The following is a 16,300-nucleotide window of genomic DNA, read 5'->3' on the forward strand; positions in this document are numbered from 1 at the left end:
GGAGTTAAATGACCACGGCTGTTGGCACAGAGGACACACAGCAGGGAGCATCTTCATGTGTAGCCACATGGAAACTATGAAATAGACTGAGAAACCTGGGTGAGGCTTTTTTTTTTAATCTGTAATTTCCCTTCGGCCACACTGTGAACAGACGGAAATAAGGAGAAAGGAGAGACGGGAGGGGATGTCGCCGATGACGGTGCTGGGGGATGTTTCCAGGGGACACAGCAGCTGGTGCTCAGCGGAAACGCAGTTCCTTAGAATAGTCGCAGGTGTGGCTCAGACCCTCACCTGTCGTTTAACGTGGCCCGTCCCTGGGTTCACAGGTGCATCTTAGTAATTATCTTGAGTTGGTTTGTTGCAGTCTTAGGGATGGAATCCATGCCGCTTGGTGTCGTCTGTTTACAGCTTCCACGGCCAATTCATTCACTCATTTTTCCTCCGAGCGCCTTGGCTGCACTTTGGTGTCATGAACCCCAGAGCCTGCCTGGGCGACGATGAGGGGTGGGAGGGAGTGGGTCCTTCCTTCCTGTCCAGCTGGCGCAGTGCTGATGGATGAGCCCTGCGGGCCAGCTGGGGCCTCCACACGGGAGCATCCAGGGAGACCCGCCTGCCTCTCCAGATGGTGGGAGAATGAGCTCACACACAGGTCTCAGGGCCAGGCAGCATTGATTAAGTGCCACACAAAGAAAGGGAGGAGAAAGGGAGAAAAGGTTTTTGGGATCAGGGCCGGCCCCGGAGGAGAGATGGCATCTGAGGAGCTCTGGAGGAAGGGAAGGAATATGACCAGTGGTGATAAGAAGAGTCTTCTAGAAGTCCCAAGCAGAGGAACCCTGAGCCTGTTCCAGAGTTAACTTGCTTTAGCTGGAACAGAGGGTCCGCTCAGATGAGTAAGAGCAATTCGGTGAACTTCAAAAGGTGACTGGTGGTGACGACATTGCCCCAGGAGCAGTGAGGACAACCGTGTGTTGCCTTTTTCTCCGAGTCCCCCTCTGAAAGGGACAGAGCCGTCTCCACTTAAAATCACTGCCATAAAAACCTGGTCTCATTAGGACAGGTCCCCAAAGTGACGTGATCATTGGACTCCTGGGGGGCTTTATCCCAACACACAGTCCCATCTCCACCCTCCAGTGCCACCAGCCTCTGGAGTAGAGGTCTGGAAACCTATATTTTTCACCAGCAGCTTCATAATGCCAGTGGGGGACACGTCTGTGAAGCAGCCTCGAGGCAAGTAGCTAGAAGAAAAGATGGACAGGTGTCTTCACGGAACAGTGAAGGCGCAAAGGGCCAGCGGCAGCGTTCCGAGAAGGACCGTTTCAAGTCTGGGAAGAGGTTGGGCTGAGCTGGCAAGAAGTGAGGGTGTGAGAGGAACCATCAAAGGGAGTGAACGAACAGGAGGGGCTCATGGGGCACCTGGCCTGCGCGGGAGACGTGAGGGCCCCACTGGACGTGTCGCTCCCGGAGCAACGCGGGAGGCGAAGCACGATGTGGGGAGAGGAACCTCTGAGCGAGGTTTTCCTCCTGGTTCCTTTTCCTTGACAGTCCCGTTGAAGTTCTAGGGCTGTTTTAGGTGGGGGTCAGGGGGACACGGGGCAACTCACGCTACCCAGCACATCAGACAGGCAAAGCCACATGCTCTGCCCAGACCGGGCACCAAATTAGTAAATACCTAACTTTTCAAGTCATTAAGTCAGTACTCAGCATTTCTGATAAAGAAATCTGTATTCATAATTGGCTGGATGGGAAATGGTAATGCCACCCAAAAGCTGAAGAGAGAGGCACAGCGCTTGAGGCTCCCAGCTCCCAGCACAGAAGTGGGAGCGGAAGGCAGGGCGGCCACCTAGGAGAGGCCAGCCCGCCACAGCCCGGTGCCCGCAGAGAGGAGTTGAGTAGAATCAGCATCTGGCTCTCAGCATTCCCATGAAGCACCGGGTCCTGGGAGCATCCGGAGCTGAGCAGTCAGAGGTGCTGACTCCCACTAACATGCACAAAACCCCAGGTATAAACCTCCCAGAGGCCAGTTTATCCCTTTCCAGTCCTTTCAGTACACCTTTCAAAGGGCCATCTACTGACGGACGCCTGCCCCGAAAAATCTCTGCCTGTGTAGGAAAACTGCAGGAGAAGCTAAACCCTTACGCACCGTCCTGGGCCAGGACGGTAGCCACCAACAGCAAGTTAGCACCCGAAATGTGGCGAATCCAAACTGAGACGTGCTGTCAATGTAAATTAAACTCCAGGTTTCAAAGAGGTGAGACAGGAGTTCCCATCGTGGCACAGTGGTTAATGAATCCAACTAGGAACCATGAGGTTTCGGGTTCGGTCCCTCGCCTTGCTCAGTGGGTTAAGGATCCGGCGTTGCCGTGAGCTGTGGTGTAGGTTGCAGACGTGGCTTGGAATCCGTGTTCCTGTGGCTGTGGTGTAGGCCAGCGACTACAGCTCTGATTGGACCCCTAGCCTGGGAACCTCCATATGCCACAGGAAGTGGCCTAGAAAGGACAAAAAGACAAAAACAAACAAAAAACCAAAGATTTAAGACAAAAGGAAAGGAAAAATATCCTGTTAATAGTTTTTTATATTGATTACATAGTGAAATGATATTTGACATTTTAAATCTATTAGGTTAAATAGCATATATTATGAAAATTAAATTCGGAGTTCCCATCGTGTCTCAGTAGTTAACAAACCCAACTGGCATTCATGAGGACGCAGGTTCGATCCCTGGCCTCATTCAATGGGTTAAGGATCTGGCATTGCCGTGATCTGTGGTGTAGGTCACAGACGTGGCTTGGATCCCGTGTTGCTGTGGCTGTGGTGTAGGTTGGCAGCTACGGCTCCGACCGGACCCCTAGCCTGGGAACCTCCATATGCCACAGGTGTGGCCCTAAAAAGACAAAAGACCAAAAAAAAAAAAATTCATCTGTTTCTTTTTACTTTTTTTTATGTGGCTACCTACCAGAAAATTTTAAATTACACACATGACTCCCATTCACAACTTGCATTATATTTCATAGCACTCTCTTAGACAGCGTCACGGCCAGCCCAGAATCTGGGGCTGGGAGCCGTCTTTTGTTACTCACATGTTTGCTGGCATCACATGTTCCCTCTGTGCTTCAGTGGCTGATTGCCCCCCTGACTGACAAACTGTTTCTCAAGATTCAGACTTAAGCTGGCTGATGTGGGGAACCGCTCTGGCTCTTCACAGTCATCCACGGGGTGTTGAGTTAATGGTTCAGGCCCTGCCTTGGCCCTTTAGTGACCAGGCTCCCCACCCCGCAGGCAGCCGCCCTGGCCCACGTAACCCCTAGAGTACGTCGATGAATGGGCCTGCTGTCCCCACAGTCAGGACGCCACACTGGAAATGTTGGAACCCGTATAACTCCCCTTTCCCTCCCCATCTCGTCACCTCCTGGGTTTCAAACCAACGCAGGCTGGTGGCAGAGACCATCTTCACAGGGAAAGAGCGGCAGACAGGAGCCGACCCTCCAGACATGTGCGGCCTGCAGCCCCTGGGAAAGGGCTGAGGGCGTCCTGTTGAGCCTGCGGAATGAACCCTGGCCACGTGCCTGGGAGCCCAGAGCACCAGCCACTTGCAAAGCTCCAGAGGTGCCCTTTGCAGGGAACCCTTCTGGCCATCCGGAGGCTGGAGTCCTTAGGGTTGGACTGGAGCCTGTGAATCGGAGATTTTAACAAGCTCACTGACTTAAAGCAGTGAAGCCCTGGAGGGAAAATCGGGTGTTTATTTTATATCATATCAAAGAACGATTATGAAAGCATTTATTTAGAGGGATGACACGAGTGGCGAAGGCTGCATCCCCGTAGCCCCCACATCCACGGTCAAGTGCCCCCCGTCCTCCCTTCTCCCGGTTTCCCTGTCACGTGGATGGGGAGCAAGCCAGTCACAGGACCCTGACATGTGGCACCTTCTTGAGGCTTTAGTGATTTCCTTGTAAGTTTTCTTCTTGCTAGTTCTAGACTGTGAGCAAGTGAGTGCCGCCATCAATCGGTGTTCCACAGGATCCGGGCAGGAGGAGTTTGAGCCCGGGGAAGCAGGTCCCTCTACTTGGGTAGCTGGAGTCTTTACAAAGGGCCTGCTTACCCGGCAGTTTGGCCCCAGCAGCCTCCCATCTGCCCACGCCAGCCTCCACCAATCTTGCAGCATCTCAGGAAATGAATATTCTGTGAACACCTTTCAGGAAACGCTGTCCCAGAGTCTCTAGGCATATCCCTCTTCTCCCAAGAAAGGGACCCACGTTTCGCTGCGTGAATTTGGCATGGGGTTCTCTCTGGTGTCCTCTCAACCCCTCCTCTGAAAATAAGTCCTTTCTGCTGCTCTTCAAGGCCAGAGGCAGGCGATTGACTCCTTTTCCTAATCGTTCCTGCTTCACTCTCGGACAGGCAGGACCTCAGAGGTGGCATGTTCTGTAAGCCTCCTTCACTCGCACATGCAGTTGGGAAAGGCACAAAATCACTGTCAGGATAACTTAGAATCCTATTGTAAGCAGATGTGGCAAATTTTTAAGAATGCCAAGTTACACATTTCACGTTCCCTGGCTGTCAAAATGATGTTAGATTTCTAAAGAGTATTAAAAATTAAGTATTGCCTATGCATTTTTTTTTCTTTTGTCTTTTTAGGGCCACACCCATGGCATATGGAGGTTCCCAGGCTAGGGGTCTAATCAGAGCTACAGCTGCTGGCCTACGCCACAGCCACAGCAACGCCAGATCCGAGCCTCGTCTGCGACCTCTATCACAGCTCACGGCGATGCCGGATCCTTAACCCACTGAGCGATCCCAGGGATCGAACCCGAAACGTCATGGTTCCTAGTTGGATCCGTTTCCACTGCGCCACGACGGGAATGCCCACATTTTTTATTATCAGATTTTATTTTTTAGAGCAGTTTTAGGTTCACAGCGAAACTGAGCAGAAGGTAGGGAAAGTCCCCATATACTCTTGGCGCCCCCCTCACCATCAACATCCCCCACCACAGTGGTCCATTTATGACAGTTGATGAGTATGGTTCATCACCGTCCCCCAGAGTCTCCTGTGGTTTACACGAGGGTTCACGCTTGGTGTTGTACCTTCTGTGGGTTTGGACGAGTGGCTCCATCATGATAGTGGAACTCCATCTGAGTTCGTCTCTACTGTCTCTCTCCACAGCCCTCAGCTGTGCCAGGGCACCAGGACATTTTCCTCCCTCCTTTCCCGTACTGCCGACCCCGCCCTGCGAGGTCACGCTGTGGGATGAGTCCAGGACAGGGGACCTTGTGTCCCCACCAACCCATGCGACCAACAACATCCACGTGTACAGTATACTTTCATAGACACACCAGATTCAACAGATCCCAAAACAACTTTGGAGAAGCGAATTTATTTGGTATATTATTTATAAAAGCGCTTTATAATTATGTAAGCACATGGGCCATTGAAAACTCAAAATACTCATTTTAAAGTGATTTTTGAATGTGGCCTCTATCCTTTTTTAAGTCTACTGCACTTTGTTTTTGTAATAATTCTCGATTTGTCTACATATCCTCTGATCCAGTTTAGCCATCATGTACTATTGATGTGTCCACAAACATGTTTTATGAAAACTGCAACATATAGGATTTTTTAAACAACCCCGGCAAAAACACACACACTACAGTTTAGTTACCAAACGGATAAAACTCAGCTCTCTGTTTAGAGCGCTGCTGTCTGATAAAAGGCTCTGTGATGGTCGAATGTTCGTGTCTGTGCTCATGAGGGCCCGTGTGGCTGCTGAGGGCATGAAATGTGGCGAATGTGACTAAGGAACTGATGCTTAACATTGTAATTTTGACTTGCTTGTGCTTACATAGCTTCATAGGGCTGGTAGCCATCCTACCAGACACAGCAGGCCTAAAGCATCTGTACTTGGATGCTGCAGCGCAAGGACCAGAGCCTACTGAGGACTGGCCCCCAGCTCTGGCTGCTAAAGAGAAGAGCAGGTGGTTCAGGTAAAGAACAGTCCCTCGTCCTGCCCCCGAGGAGGATTCAGGCCCCTCCCACCCAACGGCTTGCAGCTCTCAGAGGCCGATGTGTTAATCCACCGTTAACCCTTCTCCCATGGACCCCTCTCCTGGTCCTCTTCCCTGGGCTGCGTTAGTTTGCTTGGGCTGCTTTGAGAGACCACCGGTGGAAGGGCTTAAACTGCAGTCAGTTCTAATAGTTGGAGGCTAAGTCCACGAGCAGGTGCTGGCCAGGTGGGTTTCCGGTGAGAGCCCTCTTCCCACCTTGCGCACGGCCACCTTCTCTCTGTGTCTTCACATGGAGGGGGCAAGGGGGGCAGTGGGAAGGGAGAGGGGTTGATCTTCCTCTTCTTCCACCGGTTGGTTGGACCGGGACCACCCCGATGACCTCATTTAACCTTCATTACCTCCTTAAAGGCCCCACCTCCACAGAGCCACATCGCAGGTTAGAGCCTCGGTAGACACGCTTTGGGGGACTTCAGTTCAGCCACGGCAGGACTCTCTGGGGGCTTCCGACCTGTTGGTTCTGGAATCTGCAGCCACCTCCCATGGGGAAGTTGCTGTATTAGCCTGACCGATACCGACCCGTAGTTCCAGCCACCAACCCAAACCCCTTTGGTTGTCTGCTCAGGCCTTGAAAGGCACCCGTGCATCGTGTCAGTGAGTTGCCCTGCTTTTGGCCCTCTTTGTCACTCGATCACCTGACGCAGATTCTCGTTCATGGATGGGCAAAGAGAAGTGGCATCAAAGCTCCTAGGCATTGGGGCTGTGTCCAGTGTATGGGCATGACCCATCATGTTTGTTCGGAAAAAAGTGCTGAGAACCACGGATCTGGGGTCCCCAGCCCTCCTGCCCTCCTGGAAGCCGCTGTGCTTCAGCCACTGCCTCCTCTGCACAAGGCAGAGTTCTCAGCTGCATCTCCGCTGTCTCTGCAACGCTGAGCCTCCTGGCCTGTCTGTGGCTTTTTCCATTTTAAAAACATACCTGGAAATGTGGTACGCCTTTTCCTGACCGATCCCCCCTCCACTCCCTGACCCAGGATCGCTTCCTTCATCTTCAAAGCCAGCAGGAACTTCTGTTTGCCTAATTTGGGTGGTTGAAAGCGATAACCTTTGGTGGCAGATGCAGGAAACTTGTACCTCAAACTTGGTTGAGCCTTGAGGTGGCCGCAGAATCCTTCACAGCACACTGCTCTGATCGGCCACCTGAATACAGCTAGACAGATACATGCAAAGAAATCTGCTTTCTATCCCTGCAGTAAAGTCCATTGACCTGAGGGAAGAGAAACAAGACAACCCTGTAATTCAGGCTGCCTTACTCGGCCCTGCTCTGATTAAGAATGGTGGACTCTTCTTTACACTGTGAACGTAGGTGTGTCTTAACATAGTCCGGCCATCGGACTCTCTGATGCAGAAAGCGTGTGAGTGACAGTTACACTCTCCCTGGGAAATTCATAGTGAAGTTCTTCCTCCATCTCCTGCAAGTCAGGAGTCGGGGGTGAGTTTCTGGCTGTTATTCAGGAACTGACATATGTTTAAGGAAGGTACATTCAACTTTTTATGTATTTCATTTTATTTTGTTTTGTTTTTTGTCTTTATAGGGCCGCACCCACAGCATATGGAGGTTCCCAGGCTAGGGGTGCATTGGAGCTGTGGCTGCTGGCCTTCACCACAGCAACGCAGGATCTGAGCCGCATCTGCAACCTACACCACAGCTCACGGCAACGCCGGATCCTTAACCCACTGAGCAAGGCCAGGGATCGAATCCGAAACCTCATGGTTCCTGGTCGGAATTGTTAACACTGAGCCACGACGGGAACTCCACATTCAACTTTTTAAAAAACCGTTCCAAAAGTTAAGAGAAAGAGTTGGACCCAGAGTTCCATAGTGCCAGTCTCCCGCCCCATAGGCAAGGTGACACCAGGCCCCAGGGGGGCCTTTCTCACGCCTTAGCAGTCAGTCCTTACTGGGTGATCCAAGCTCTGAGTCCACGCGGGCTTCCGTAACAGAATACCGTATACGGGCGCCTCATGGGCCACAGACATTTATTTCTCACGGTGCTGGAGGCTGGAAGGGCCAGGCTCGGGCACCAGCAGATCCAGGGTCTGTGTTGGGCTCCACCTCCTGGTTCACAGGTTTTCTTCTCACTGTGTCCTTACACAGTGAGAGGGTGAGAGAGCTGTCTGGGGTCTCTTTTATATGGACACTCGCCCCATTCTTGAGGGCTCCACCTCATGGTGTAATCACTCCCAGAGGCCCTGCCTCCTGATGCCATCATGTTGGGGTTTGGATTTCAACATAGGAATTTGGGGGCGGGCACTGTTGGGGACCCCAGCCCCTGTGCAGAAACCACTGCAGTAGAGATAAGGCCTTTAAGAAATTGTAGATCCTTGGCATGACCAAAGTTAAAAGTTTACTTTAAAGATGGTTTTTAGGAGTTCCTGTCGTGGCTCAGTGGTTAATGAATCCGACTAGGAACCATGAGGTTGCCGGTTTGATCCCTGACCTCGCTCAGTGGTTTAAGGATCCAGCATTGCCATGAGCTCTGGTGTAGGCCAGCAGCTACAGCTCCAATTCGACCCCCAGCCTGGGAGCCTCCATACGCCGCAGGTGCGGCCCTAGAAAAGACAAAAAGAAAAAAAAAAAAAAAAAAAAAAGGTGGCTTTTCAATGTAGGACTTTACAAATTTCATCGAGCATTTGGAAGATGGTCCCTTAAAGTTGCCTGTGTGTCTCATAGCTTGATTTCTACAGGAAATCCTTGAACTTAAGACAACATAGATCCTCCTGGCTGTGGCTTTTTCTTTTTTTCTTTTTTTTTTTTTTTTTTTTTGTCTTTCTTGCCATTTCTTGGGCCGCTCCTGCAGCATATGGGAGATTCCCAGGCTAGGGGTCCAATCGGAGCTTTAGCCGCCAGCCTACGCCAGAGCCACAGCAACGCGGGATCCAAGCCGCGTCTGTGACCTACATCCCAGCTCACGGCAACGCCGGATCCTTAACCCACTGAGCAAGGCCAGGGATCGAACCCGAAACCTCATGGTTCCTAGTCGGATTCGTTAACCACTGCGCCATGACGGGAACTCCCTGGCTGTGGCTTCTTATGTTTCTAAGCCTCATGCAGATGCCTACAGGGCTGCTGCAAAGGCTGGTGGCGAAGCGAGGAGCCCAGGCTCTGAGGACGGAAGCAGCATGGGACCCAGAGATGGACCTCACCACGGTCAATAGGCAGCGGCAGGCACTGGGGTCACTGGAGCGGGGAGGGTTTTAAAGGAACAGCGTCTGTGAGACAAACCATGCAGATGGAGTACTAGACAGGGACAGCCATCGTGTCACCACCCTGGAGTCACCTCCTGCTTGTTAAAGATCCCCAAGGCCCGTTTTTTCCCAGGAACTTGCTCTCCCCTCACGCTTTCCCCTCTCGCTCTTAACCCCAGGGGGAGCTGACCATGACCAGCAACATGGAGAACTTACAGAATGCCCTGTACCTGGACACCGTGCCAGAGTCCTGGGCCAGGCGAGCCTATCCGTCCACGGCAGGCCTGGCAGCCTGGTTTTCGGACCTGCTGAACCGAATCCGGGAGTTGGAGGCTTGGACAGGCGACTTTGCGATGCCCTCTACCGTGTGGTTGACAGGCTTCTTCAACCCCCAGTCCTTCCTGACCGCCGTCATGCAGTCCACGGCCCGCAAGAACGAGTGGCCCCTGGACCAGATGGCCCTGCAGTGCGACGTGACGAAGAAGAACCGAGAGGAGCTGAGGAGCCCCCCTCGGGAAGGGGCCCACGTCCACGGCCTCTTCATGGAGGGCGCTCGCTGGGATGCGCAGGTGAGTCCCGGGAGGAGAGGGGCATCCTCTGTGGGCGGACCACACCACGTTGCCCCCATAAGGTGTGGGTACGCAGAGGGACGTCCTGGCGTCTCCTGACCCAGGAAGCCTTTCCTGGAGGCTTTCAGATCGTTTCTGTGCAGCCATGGGTGGTGCAGAGAGCCCGGAGTGAGTAGAGTGGCTACAAGCCTGGCTGGATGTGCATCCCAGCCCCACCATTTCTTAACGGTGAAAACCTGTTTATGCAACTGTGAAAGGGGAAAACGGAGTTGCTGTGATGATTGAATAATTAATATGAAAGACGCGTAGAACAGTTCCTGCTCGCAAAGTGTGGGAGTCAGCGATCCTTGCTGCTGTGTTTCCCGGAGATGCCATTTCCTCCCTGGTCCGCTTTCCTCGTTCATGCACTCTGGCAGGGCAGGAATCCCTTCTGCTTTTTACCCTGCTCCCTGTCGGTGAGGGGGGCAGTAGATGTCCTTTAAATGATACTCTGAAGGATTCCTCACTGCAGGCTAATAAGATGCTTTGTTACCTATAGGAAACTAGCAGATAAGCACAGGTGACTGGGATAAATGGCAAGAACAAGGATGGGTAACTCTAAAACTAGTTTATATTAGTTATACACGTGGTCTGGAAGAAATACTTAGTGAAATATCCCACTTGGCAAGGAACACTCAACTCTTCCTAGCAGTCCATACAGCGGAATGAGGGGAAACTATCAGAAGGTCTGGAAGATTCCACAGGGCCCCGTAAATATGGACGTAGAGCTGTGCTAAACGGAACCGTGTCCCCTTAAAATTTATCTCCACTCAGAACCTCAAGATGTGACCTTTTTTGGGAAGCGATCTTTACGGATAGAATTAGTTAAAATGAGATCAGACTAGAGGAGGCTCTGAATCCAGTCATCAGTGTCCTTATCAGGAGAAGGCCACACTGGAGACCCAGAGGAGAACACTCTGTGAAGATGGAGGCAGAGCCTGGAGTGACGCAGCTCTCAGGCAAGGGGTGCCGAGGATTGGAGCAGCCCCCAGATGCTGGGAGCGGCACGGGACGGTTCCTGCCTCGGAGCCTCCACGTGGAACCCCACCCACCCACATGTGAAGAATTCTGGCCCGCAGGACCCTGAAGGAATACATCCCTGTTGTTTTAGGCCACCGAGTTTGTGGTAATTTTCTATGGCAGCCCTGGGAAACCCATCACGGGCCAAGAGAAAGGACAGTAAAGTGGGAACCTTGAGAAGGAAGCCTCCTGTCCTCTCTCCACCTGAATATTTGCACAGGATTGTGTCAGTGCAGATCCCACTTGGACTGTATTAGGTGCAGGGTCATCAAGGGTGAGCCAGAGCCGGGATACCAGAAACACCCAAATGAGAGAAGTATAGAAAGATTAGTAGGGAAGACGCCCAGGAGGAAGAGCATCGGCCCTGCAGGGACAAGGGACATTGATTCCAGTCATCTGCCTCCCATTTGTCACTATCTTGGTTTCAAATACTAATGAAAACTCAAAAATAATAATAATAATAATAACACCTGCCCACCAAGAGTTCTTGTTCTCAAAGGTTCTAGCCCAGAAAGAATTCCACAAAGTTGGATGATTAAGGATGTCCAAAATTCCTCTCCTCCCTGAAACAAGAACATTGGGAAAAAATCAGAATCAAGCTTTTCAGAACTCTGGAAATTAACCAGAGGCTTTTGGCAATCCAAGCCATGCCTGTTGAAGAAAAATGGCTGAATCTCAGTAAGAAGAGCAAGCTTTGTGGCCTTTCAACTTTCTCTCCTCCCATCCCCTTCTCCTCAACTCTGTGGTTGCCTTGACAAATAGCAAGCCACAGTCAGTAAAGAACAGCAGCCTGGCAGTCATTGAAGGGGACAAGATGGCGTTGGAATGCCTTCAAAACGCCATTCCCAGAAAAATTGTCATTATTTCCCGGTCCGGTGGCTCTCCGGAAGACCCTACTAGAAGTCTGTCTTTACCAGACCTGAGTCAGGACAATCATAGCCTTTTCCCTAGGGGTACTTGCCGAAACAATCAAAGAAATTGTTTAGCACTGCATCTTGACTGGGGCAGTAGATAACAGCGGAGCAGATAATAGGCTAGTCGAAAAGCTGTAAAGGATACGCTGGAGAAGGAGATGTTCCTAGGGGGCTCTGAAAACCTTGACACACTCCTGGAAACTTCAGAAGGATATGCCCATCTGCAGAGTCGTGCACATGCTCAAGAAAAGCATTAGAAGGCCCTAAGCTCTCACTTCAAGCTAATGTAGAGGCTCTGTGCAAACAGGAAGTGAAGACTGAGACAGGGTTTTAAACTCCCAAGCTAAGCATTGACAGCATGCCCCTCAACAAAGATTGCGAGACTTCTTTGTTCCAAGCATTTAGGGAAACCTCTGTCCAGCTATTTGCTGACCACTGAGCTCCCCGAGAAGGCCACTTCAGTGGTCATGCATGACAGAGAATACAGACTTTACAGATTCAGCTCAGAAACATCACTAAACAAACAACAACAACAACAACCCTATGGAGGGAGAGCGTCTGATTTCCAGACTTGCCACATCATATTACTTGAAACATTCATTTCAACAGCAAATATGAGACATGCAAAGAAGCTAAAAGGAATGGCCCATACACAGGGAAAAATAATTGGTCAACAGAACTATCCCTGAGGAAGTTCAGAAGCTAGACACACTAAACAAAGACTTTAAATTAGTTATTTTAAATATATTCAAATAACTGAAGAAAAACATGTCTAAATAAATAAAGGGAATGTGTGAGCAATGTCTCACCAAATACAGAATGTTAATTAAAAAGATAGCAGCTATTTAAATGTAGAAATTCTAGAGTTGAAAACTATAATATCTAAAATAAAAATTCAATAGAGAAATTCAACAGTCGATATGAGTAGGCAGAAATCACCAAACCTGGAAATAGATCAGCTGAAATCAGCCATCCTGCATTACAGAAAGAAAAAAAGAATGAAGAAAAACACTCAGTCCTAAAGACCTGGAACACCAAGGAGCATATCAGCATAGTGGGCGTCCAGGACAGGGGAGAGAAAGAGCCAGAAAGAATAGTTGAACAAAGGATGGCCAGCCTCTTCCCACACTTGATGAAAAACATTCATCTACACATCCAAGAAGATCAACAAAGTCCAAACAGAATAAATTTAGAGGCCCATATCTAGATATGTTATAATCAAACTGTTGAAGGATACAGACAAAGAGAGAATCCTGAAAGAAGCAAGAGAAAGAAACATCACTTACAAGGAGTCCTCAATGAGACAAACAGCTGATGTCTCATCAGAAACCAGGAAGGCCAAAAGGCAGTGGCATAGCACAGTCAAAATCCTGAAAGACTATCAGACAAAACTATCTTTCAAACATAGAGGTGAAATTAAGACATTCCCAGATTTTAAAAAGAGAGAATTCATCACTAGCAGACCAGCCATACAATAAATACTGAAAGGGGTCTCTCAGGCTAAAATGAAAGGATATAAGACAGTAGCTCAAGTCCACATGAAAAAATGGAGTACCCCTAAAGGTAATTACATAGGAAAATGTAAAAGCCAGTAAAATGTACTTTTTGTTAGTAACTGTAATTTTTCTCATGTCTACTTTAAAGAACTGCATAAAGCAATAAGTATGAATACTAATAGACATTAAATAAATAAAGGTGTAATTTGTGTAGGAGAAGAGGACAAACAAGAGGGAAACAATGGCGCTACCTAGGAGTAAAGCTTTTGTACACTCTTGAAATTAAGTTAGTATTAATATGAAGTAGATTTATATATATTAATATACTAATTATAATTCCCAGGGCAACCACTAAGGAAATAATTCAAAAAGTATATAATACAGAAACTAAAATTAAAATGGATTTAACACCAAAGAAAGCAGTAATATAAGAACAAAGACATAACACATATAGAAAACAAAGAGTAAGGTGGCAGGTGTAAATCTTACTTTGTCAATAATTACATTAAATATAAATGGATTAGGAGTTCTCTTGTGGTGTAGCAGGTTAAGGATCCAGCATTGTCGCTGTGGTGGCTTGGGTTGCTGCTGTGGCAACAACAGATTTGATCCCTGGCCCAGGAACTTCCACATGCCATTGGCTTGGCCAAAACAAACAAACAAATAAACAAGTAAATGGATTAAACACCATAATTAAAAGGCAGAGATTGGCAGAATGGATTAAATTTAAAAACCTGATTCAACTATATGCTGTCTACAAGAAACACACTTTTTTTTTTTTCTTGCTTTTTAGGGCCACGCTCCCAGCACATGGAGATTCCCAGGCTAGGGGTCCAGTCGGAGCTACAGCTGCCGGCCTACACCACAGTCACAGCAAAGTGGGGTCCGAGCCGTGTCTGTGACCTACACCACAGCTCATGGCAATGCCGGATCCTTAACCCACTGAGCAAGGCCAGGGATCGAACCCTCATCCTCATGGATCCTCGTCAGGTTCGTTAACTGCTGAGCAACTAAGGGAACTCCTAAGAAACACACTCTAGATTCAAAGACACAAACAGATTGAAAGTAAACAGATGAAAAAAGGCATGCCATGAAAACAGTAACCAAAAGAGAGTTGGGGGACCAGACTAATAGTTGACAAAATAGACTTAAAGACAAAAATTGTTACCGGAGAAAAGATAGAAGAGATAGGAATTATAAAGGACAAAAAAGGGGGGTTTATAATAATGAGGTCAGTCCATCAAGAAGATATAACAATTATAAATACATGATCACATAACAAAAGGGCCCCCAAAATACTGTCAGAATTGAAGGAAGAGATAGATGATTCAACCATGACAACTGAAGACATCAATACCTCCCTCCTCATGGTGACGGCTAATGGTTACAGAGTTTCTTTCTGGGGTGATAAAAACGTTCTGGAATGTAGACAGTGTTGATGACTGTGCAACTTTATAAATATACTAAAACCCACTGAATTTACATTTTAAACGAGTTAGTTTTATGGTATACAGGGTAAAAAAGGTTCTAGCCCTGCTGCCACCTGCTACCATTAACACTCAGTTGTGGGGGACAAAGGAGCCCTTCGTTCTGTTACTAACCATGCCTCATACCAGCCTCTAACCGAAGAGGCACGGCCTTCCCTTTAAATAGATTTCATAGAAATTAAACCAAGTTCTGTCCACAGTATGAGGGGCTCAGAATCACCTAGACACAGACGAGGAACCTGCAAGTCACTCTGGACCAGCGTTTCCCAAAGTATGTTCATGGAACACCAGTGCCCTGGGAAGTGAAGAGGGTGCAAGGAAAGCGTCCTGTGGGCAGATAAGTTCGGGAAACAATGGGATCAACATTCCGTCACCACCAGGACGTCTCGTCTTCGGTGTGCGCTGCAAAGCTTCAAGTCCAGGGGTGGAAAGTACCAGTTCCCAAGCTTATTTCACCAAGGAACCCTTTTGTCCCTCAGAACACTCCTCAGGGCTTGCAGGAAAAATTTCCCCAGACAGCTCCGTGGCGGTATCTCGGAGAACCAGAGAGAGGCCCCCACTGGAAAACGAGAGATCGGCCAGGTGCCTGTTCCGTGAGTACAGGTAGGCACAGCTCGTACTGCTCCAGAAGTCAAAATGCTCAAGAGGATGGGCGCTACCACCTAGAACAGGACATGGCTGAAGCCTTAAAACCCTAAGTGCTTGCTGGCAGGAACTGTGTCTCATCCTTAAACCCAGAGCACCGAAGCATGACATCTGGCGAACAGCTGCATTCAGAATGCTTAGGGAATGAATGAAAAAATAAGAGAGATTCAAGCTCCCAAGAGATTAATTTGTATATGATGAATAACAGCTTTGGAAACGCTGGAGAAGATATTTAAGCTGGCAGACAGCGGAAGTATGTTTTCCACCCCTGAGATTGGTCCCGTCACGGGCTGTTGGGAGAACCTGTCGCGGGTGGACCTGAGGGTGGCCAGGTCTCCCTTGGGTCTGTCTCACCACTGGGACCTGCCCACAGGAGCAGGGCTGGCCGGCTGGGCTCTGGGTCTGATGAGCCGTTGTCGTGTGCTTGTCCTCAGGCCGGGATCATTACAGAGGGAAGGCTCAAGGACCTGACGCCCCCCATGCCCGTGGTGCTCCTCAGGGCCATCCCTGCAGATAAGCAGGACTGCCGCGGCGTCTACCCCTGCCCCCTGTACAAGACGTGTCAGCGGGGACCCACCTATGTGTGGACTTTCCACCTCAAGACGAAGGAGAAGCCGGCCAAGTGGGTCCTGGCTGGAGTAGCCTTGCTTCTCCAGATTTAGCTTCCCGCAGAGCCATGAAGAAGCAAGGTGGGCTGGAGGCTGCGCAGAGGGACACGTGGGTGAGGATAAGAAAGCGGAACACTCACCGTTCTGAAGGGTTTCTTTGGGGGAACTAGGAGGGAAATACGTAAAGTGAGGCTGAGCTAGAGGGCTGTGGACTAGGAGCCAGCGGGGAAGAATTTCCTGACACCGAACTTTCCCTAATAAAGTGATTTTTCTTCATCCAT

General features: G+C 49.5%; 1 protein-coding gene across 9 annotated transcripts in view; it reads left to right on the top strand.

The window, feature by feature from the left end:
• The window catches only part of DNAH9 (dynein axonemal heavy chain 9), a 321,249-nt gene that overhangs the window by 296,865 nt on the left and 8,084 nt on the right, over positions 1 to 16,300 (top strand). For 7 of the 9 annotated variants that reach the window (XR_002337369.1, XM_021067888.1, XM_021067882.1 and 4 more), the window contains one exon: positions 9,421 to 9,810. Coding sequence is in view for 8 of the 9 variants with exons in the window: in XM_021067888.1 (XP_020923547.1) it covers positions 9,421 to 9,810 (390 nt within the window). In the remaining variant the exon portion in view is untranslated. Of the gene's footprint in view, positions 1 to 9,420; positions 9,811 to 15,845; positions 16,296 to 16,300 lie in introns of those variants that run through there. The other 2 variants (XM_021067884.1, XM_021067883.1) reach the window with 2 other exon arrangements.

Source organism: Sus scrofa, chromosome 12, assembly GCF_000003025.6.
Source record: "Sus scrofa isolate TJ Tabasco breed Duroc chromosome 12, Sscrofa11.1, whole genome shotgun sequence".
Taxonomy (NCBI): domain Eukaryota; kingdom Metazoa; phylum Chordata; class Mammalia; order Artiodactyla; family Suidae; genus Sus; species Sus scrofa.